This window comes from Photinus pyralis, unplaced genomic scaffold (genome assembly GCF_008802855.1).
Source record: "Photinus pyralis isolate 1611_PpyrPB1 unplaced genomic scaffold, Ppyr1.3 Ppyr1.4_LG4, whole genome shotgun sequence".
In the NCBI taxonomy this organism is placed as follows: Eukaryota; Metazoa; Arthropoda; class Insecta; order Coleoptera; family Lampyridae; genus Photinus; species Photinus pyralis.
The window spans coordinates 35812583-35819322 of NW_022170511.1; the positions used below are offsets into that span (position 1 = coordinate 35812583).

The 6740-nt window shown below is 33.6% G+C and overlaps 1 protein-coding gene across 1 annotated transcript; it reads left to right on the forward strand.

The window, feature by feature from the left end:
• Positions 1-3663: 3663 nt before the first annotated feature.
• Positions 3664-4502, forward strand: LOC116169336 (general odorant-binding protein 19d-like). Its single transcript, XM_031485409.1, has 6 exons — positions 3664-3739; positions 3788-3872; positions 3919-4007; positions 4063-4183; positions 4234-4304; positions 4360-4502. The coding sequence occupies exons 1-6, from the start codon at positions 3692-3694 to the stop codon at positions 4387-4389; spliced, it is 444 nt and encodes a 147-aa protein (XP_031341269.1). The 5' UTR covers positions 3664-3691; the 3' UTR covers positions 4390-4502.
• Positions 4503-6740: the final 2238 nt, after the last annotated feature.

Consider the following 6740-nt stretch of genomic DNA (forward strand, 5'->3'; position numbering starts at 1 on the left):
CGGGGGCCAAAATTCATTTTCAATTGTTTTTATAGTGAAGGCAATGTGAATTACTTGTTTGATTAAGCTCGAACAGAATACACTGTTGATAGTAACAACTAAACAGTCAAGAGGAGCTGCAAATGGAGTATTTTTTGAGCAAATTTGAATTTTACAAATGGAATGGATTCCACCTTGAAAGCCGTCGAAATTGTAATATTTATGGGGTAGTCCAAGTCTGTGACAGAAATCTGACTTACTGAAGTTAGACTGGCGCCATGGTTTTAACAGTGCTATGCAGTCCTGGCGATTTCGCTTTGTATCAATTACCTGCAACAAGAACAAGCACCTGTTTTGCACTTAAATTGATTGCGTAACGTGTAAAAGCAACCGTACCGAAATTGCAAGCATTCAACTGACGCTCACGATTTAAACAATTTATACTGTTGACCAAATCAATTCCTTCAGGAACGGATAACCATGAAAATGTTGTACAAGTATAAATTTTGTGATTTGGAACACTCCATGTGATTTGAAGTGTAAAAGATTTTTTGAGTGTAGGAATTGAATTTTTGTTTAGAAGCTGCTTGTAGTTTGAACGATTGTGCCTTTACTGTTTGCGTTGAATCTTCCTCTAATTTTTGTAATCTTCCATTTCTTAAGGTTTTTACCTTTTGCTTCAAAAATGAAAGGAAATTCTTTAAGTTGGATGAATCATTCAAAAAGTCTTTAGATTCCCACTCCCTGATTGTACTATAGTCTGTCTAAAATTGACGCCAAGTAATAAATATAGTTGATAGACAGAGACAGAGAAGTACTTCCATACAAAAATACTATTTCTATTTCACCAATTTATAATTTATTACTTCGCGTCAATTTTAGACAGACTATAGATCAAGTTTTGTAAGTACTGAATACGTGATTAAAGTATTGACTTTATCCCATTAATCATTGATGAGTTATTATGAAATAGAAGATTTCCATGCAACAATAAATCGGCATTTTTAACTTGATCAATCAGTTTTAAAGTCAATAGAGATCTTTTTTGTGATTACCCTGTTAAATTCTATTATCGAACAAACAAGGAAACTATAACATTAATACTATAACTGAAATAATGTCAAAAGGTTCATATTTCGGTTGTGGTCAGAGCATAATCATGCCTTGTCACTCCCAAAATCTGTGTAAGATTGTCATCATGAAGATTTGGAACAGCTTTTGGTTCAAGTATGCCCACAGCTGGGCCGTATTCGATTTTGTAAATACTTTTTAGTATTCAAATACTTTGTAATTAAATACTTTTATGGAAGCAGTATTTGTTTTTGTAACTCAAATACTTTCACAAATATTTAGTATTCGAATACTTCGCAAAGTATTTGGATACTTCGTAAAGTATTCGAATACATCGCATAGTATTTGAATACTTAGGTAACCTTCCTTTTTCTTATTAATTTTGGTGCGTAGAATCCAAAACAATTCGTACTTTTTCGATCGGATTTCTCAATCAAAAGTTGGACTAGAAACCAATTTCGAAAGAAAATTCAAAGGGCTGTAAGTTTTGAACCAGTAGCCCAATCTTGGAACTGTTTGAAATTATGGATTCTACAGCCCACAATCTATAAGAAAATTTTTTTCCGGTCGATCTGAGACAATTTTTTTTCGGGGCTCAAAAAAAGGCAGTGTATAACCTTCTTTTTTTACCAAAAATCGACTACACCAAAATTTCTCGGGAAAACACTGTTTCTTATTAATTTTGGTGCGTAGAATCCAAAACAATTCGTACTTTTTCGATCAGACTTCTCAATCAAAAGTTATAGACTAGAAACCAATTTTAAAAGAAAATTCAAAAGGCTGTAACTTTTGAACCAGTAGCCCAATCTTGGAACTGTTTGAAATTATGGATTCTACAGGCCACATTCTATAAGAAAATTTTTTTTCCGGGTCGATCTGAGACAATTTTTCTTGAGGGGCTCAAAAAAAAGGCAGTGTACAACCTTCCTTTTTTACCAAAAATCGACTGCACCAAAATTTCTCGGGAAAACACTTTTTCTTATTAATTTTGGTGTGTAGAATTCAAAACAATTCGTACTTTTTCGATCAGACTTCTCAATCAAAAGTTATAGACTAGAAACCAATTTCGAAAAAAAATTCAAAGGGCTGTAACTTTTGAACTAGTAGCCCAATCTTGGAATTGTTTGAAATTTTGGATTCTACAGGCGACATTCTATAAGACAATTTTTTTTCCGGGTCGATGTGAGACAATTTTTTTTTCGGGGCTCAAAAAAAGGCAGTGTATAACCTTCCTTTTTTACCAAAATTCGACTACACCAAAATTTCTCGGGAAAACACTTTTTCTTATTAATTTTGGTGCGTAGAATCCAAAACAATTCGTACTTTTTCGATCGGACTTCTCAATCAAAGGTTATAGACTAGAAACCAATTTCGAAAGAAAATTCAAAGGGCTGTAACTTTTAAACCAGTAGCCCAATCTTGGAACTGTTTGAAATTATGGATTCTACAGCCCACAATCTATAAGAAAATTTTTTTTCCGGTCGATCTGAGACAATTTTTTTTTCGGAGCTCAAAAAAAGGCAGTGTATAACCTTCCTTTTCTACCAAAAATCGACTACACCAAAATTTCTCGGGAAAACACTTTTTCTTATTAATTTTGGTGCGTAGAATCCAAAACAATTCGTACTTTTTCGATTAGACGTCTCAATCAAAAGTTATAGACTAGAAACCCATTTCGAAAGAAAATTCAAAGGGCTGTAATTTTTGAATTAGTAGCCCAATCTTGGTACTGTTGGAAATTATGGATTCTACAGGCCACATTCTATAAGAAATTTTATTTTTAAATTTTTAATATATTTGAGTGACCAGTATTTGAATACTTTTTACTGTATTCGAATACTTTTTATAGTATTCGAATACCTTTGATAGTATTAGAATACTTTTGAAAGTATTCGAATACCTTTGAAAGTATTCGAATACTTTTGAAAGTATTCGAATACATTCTAAAGTATTTGAATACTTATTTTTTAAAGTATTTGAATACTTTTCTATGTATCTGTATCTAGTATTCGCTTGTGCTGGACGTAAAAGTATTTAGTATTCAAATACCTTTGATTTGTGTAAAGTATTTACTATTTAGTATTCAAATATCTACTTTTTTAAAGTATTCTGCCCAGCTCTGAGTATGCCAAAAAAAAATGTGTTACGCGCATTGTATATTTTTAATTTTCCTTGGTATTAGGTAAATGAATTGTAAAACCTCCAGATCGTTTAAGTAGTCTTTGAACTAGAAAGAAAACATTGTAGTATTGTTACATGTAATAAGTTAGTCTACATTGTTATACGTAATTGACATCAAAATAAATGGTACATACTCATCTAATCACAAGGAGATACATTACATTTGTCGGAATCAATCTTTTACATGCATTAGAATTACGGGGTTCAAACGCACAAGTCCCATTAGACCAATATCAAAAATACCTTGTTTTAATTTGAGACGTTACCTTGACATTAATTTAGTGTCTTGTTCAACATCGCAAACATTAATTGTTATAATTACCTACATATAAAACAAAGGTGTCCTATCTAATTTGGGCAATAAATTAGCTACGCGATGACAAGGAAGCTATCCTTCAAGCTCTGCATGTATAAAATCGGAAACTTCATACTTTCAGTTGCCAGTCGAAAGAGTATCAAAATGAAGTCACTCATCATTTTACCATTTCTTTTAAGCGCAATTTTCTGTGTAAGTACTCTTCCCGTACATGGCTCGAGTAACAATCTTTTACTATAGCTCAATCCGCAAATGGAAGAGATGATAAGGACACGTGTGAAAGAGAACGGTCTAATTTGCATGTCGAAAATTGGGGCGACCGATGGTAAGCTGGTTCGTGGTATTCCCAATTTAATCCTCAGTCTTTTTAGGCGATGTCGCGCCACTGGTAAACCACCAAGTACCAACGACAGAGGCCGGCAAATGCTTCCTGGCTTGCATGTACAAAACTGAAGGATTTGTATTACACCTACTCCAATTCCCTCCGCTCATTGGTAAACGTTATGTAATTTCAGATAGGGGCCGATGGAAGTATTAACAGAGAAGGTAGTTTGGCTGCAATTGAACCCATGAAGGATATGGATCAAGATTACTACCTTAAAGTTAAACAAGTAATGGAGAATTGCTTGGACAAGAGTGAGTAAACTTTTGGGAAATATTTCCTTTCTTTAATTGACGATTTATAGTAAGTAATGGAGACAACGAGTGTGAAACCGCAGTAATCGTGCACCAATGTGTACTTGCAGAGAAAGAGAATGTACGTGTTAGCTACTTAAATTTAATTAAAATACAATAATTGTGTTTTGATTTAGGTTGGGCTCCCAGCAATTGAAATGGATTAACTTACTGACCCAATAGTAACCGTTTGGAATATATGAGAAGAGCCTACTATATTATGTATACCTAAGTGGACAGCTGTGTTATTTTGTATTTTGAGTAATTAAACACATTTCTAACAATATGTGGTTCTATACCGTTTTTAAATCGTGAAATAAAATAATGGAATATGACGCTGTAGATAAAGAATGAACATGCCATCTTCACGTCACACTACTTATCTTTCAGGAAGACAGTAACGTACGTACGTATATTGGAACGTCTAGTTTCTTGATTATATTCTCGTTCATGTAATGGGTTGAAGCCTTTAGTATCTAGGTATAGCTGGATGGGTATAAAATAAACGTTATCAAATGTTTTCTTTCAGGAAAATGCATTTGAAAACCCGATTCTTTTGGTAATATAATACTTTAAATGGAAAAATGTTCCTTGATTACAATGGGCTCGACTGCGCTGTTGGTTGTTACTGTTAATTACTTTCTGAGAACGTCTACACTACTCTGTTTGCTACTACTTAAACAATAAACCTGCAACACTGTAAGGCGGTGGCTGTTACTGTAGACAGGGCATTGTTCTTATTCAAGAACCCTCGGTTGTTAAAGCAAGGGTTTCTGGTATTGGGTGCACAAAAGGAACCGTTTTTTAACAACAACGCTGCCCTTGTTCGACGGTGGGGATGATTTTTCTTACCGCGCGAGGGAAAACGCCGTGTTAATTTTGTTGATTCTACTGCGAATTGTGTTGTCTTTTTTTCTACCAATCTTAGAAGACTTTAAAGGTCGTTAATCAATCCCATCTCTTTCCCAGAACAAGTTTACTCCTGACTCAACCATTTCCACGTTGACTTTACCTTATTATGAGTTTACTAATATCTCCATTTAAAAAAAAACTGAATTTGCAACAAATTCGATAGTTAATGTGATGGTTCTAAGTATGTAATTTCTCTGGAAATGAAAGCAGTTGCAATTATTATCGAGCTCCTAAGGAGTATGAGTATGATAACTCGTTAACGGTTTCGAATTTTCCAATTCTATTGTCAGTGATTAAATTTTCAGTGACCCAGGAGTTCCTGTCCGTCCGCCCCTCTGTAACAAATGCAATAAACGAGCTCATGGGTCTCTAAAAATTTAGCCAGTTTTTAATTGGGTCTTGATACTGAAAACACTGTACACTGAAAGAAAGAATTGATTAAATTTTCAGTCACCCAGGAGCTCGTTCGCTATATTTGTTGCAAGTTTATTGATTTCAGAGAAGTTCTCTAAACGTTTATTGGGCGAAATTGGGCGGTATGATCTTTAAAAATGGCAGCGCGACAGTTCTCATTATTGACTACAGGCATTGAATAAAATAGTACATTATATATCAAGGTAGAGAAGTCCACTATTATTGCCTGAGCACCAAGATTACATCTCGAGGCGCTTGCGCCGAGGGGTGTAAGGTGCGAAGTAATAGACTTCTCTACCGTGGTATATATACTATTTTTTTCACTACTAGCACTTGAAATCCTCTAAATTAACATATTATATTGATAAGAGAGTTAACGGTTGCACAGAATTGTTTGTTTCTTAATTTAACATGTCAATCAAGTACGTGGAAGTACAAGTCAAACAGGCCGTATTTTGTTCTGTCATTGAGATTTTTCAAAGAGTAATTTCGTTCGATTTTTTTCAAAATGTGATAATTTTAGGTATGTAATTTCTTTGGAAATTGCGAATGGTGGCAATTATTCGTTTTAGAGAACTTGTCTAAACGTTCATTGAGCGAAATTTCGGGTTGTGTTTTCTAAAAGTGACAGCGTGACATTTCTCATTATTGACTACTAGTTAATAATAAAAAATTATTAACCACTTTGAACAAATGCCGAGAAAGCCTACTTTACAAGTGGAAAAAAGGTTAATAATCATGTCATCAGACGCTAGTAGTGAAAAAACCATATTCAATGCTACAGGTTAATAATGATTTTATTATTAATCACTTTGAAAAGCTGCCGAGAGAGTCAACTTGACAAGTTAATAATCATATTTGTTGTCATCATAGGCTAGTAGTGAAAAAAACGTTATACGAATCATCGGGTTTCATACCTGAATACTGAAGCATCAACAAAAAATTGCATGTCCTCTGTGTGATTTTGAATTCGTGTAAGTATTTAAACATCAAATTAACCAAATTAATAGGAATACTCTCGAAAACAAGTAATGACATCCACATAATACAATTCAGGTTACAGGTGGCGTAACTGATGACAAAATTTTAAATATGCTTCAAAATATGTAATTATATAATATAAAAATTGTGAATTACAATTTTGTTAATTACTTCTTTTGTAAATGTATAACAATAATAAAAATCAATGCGA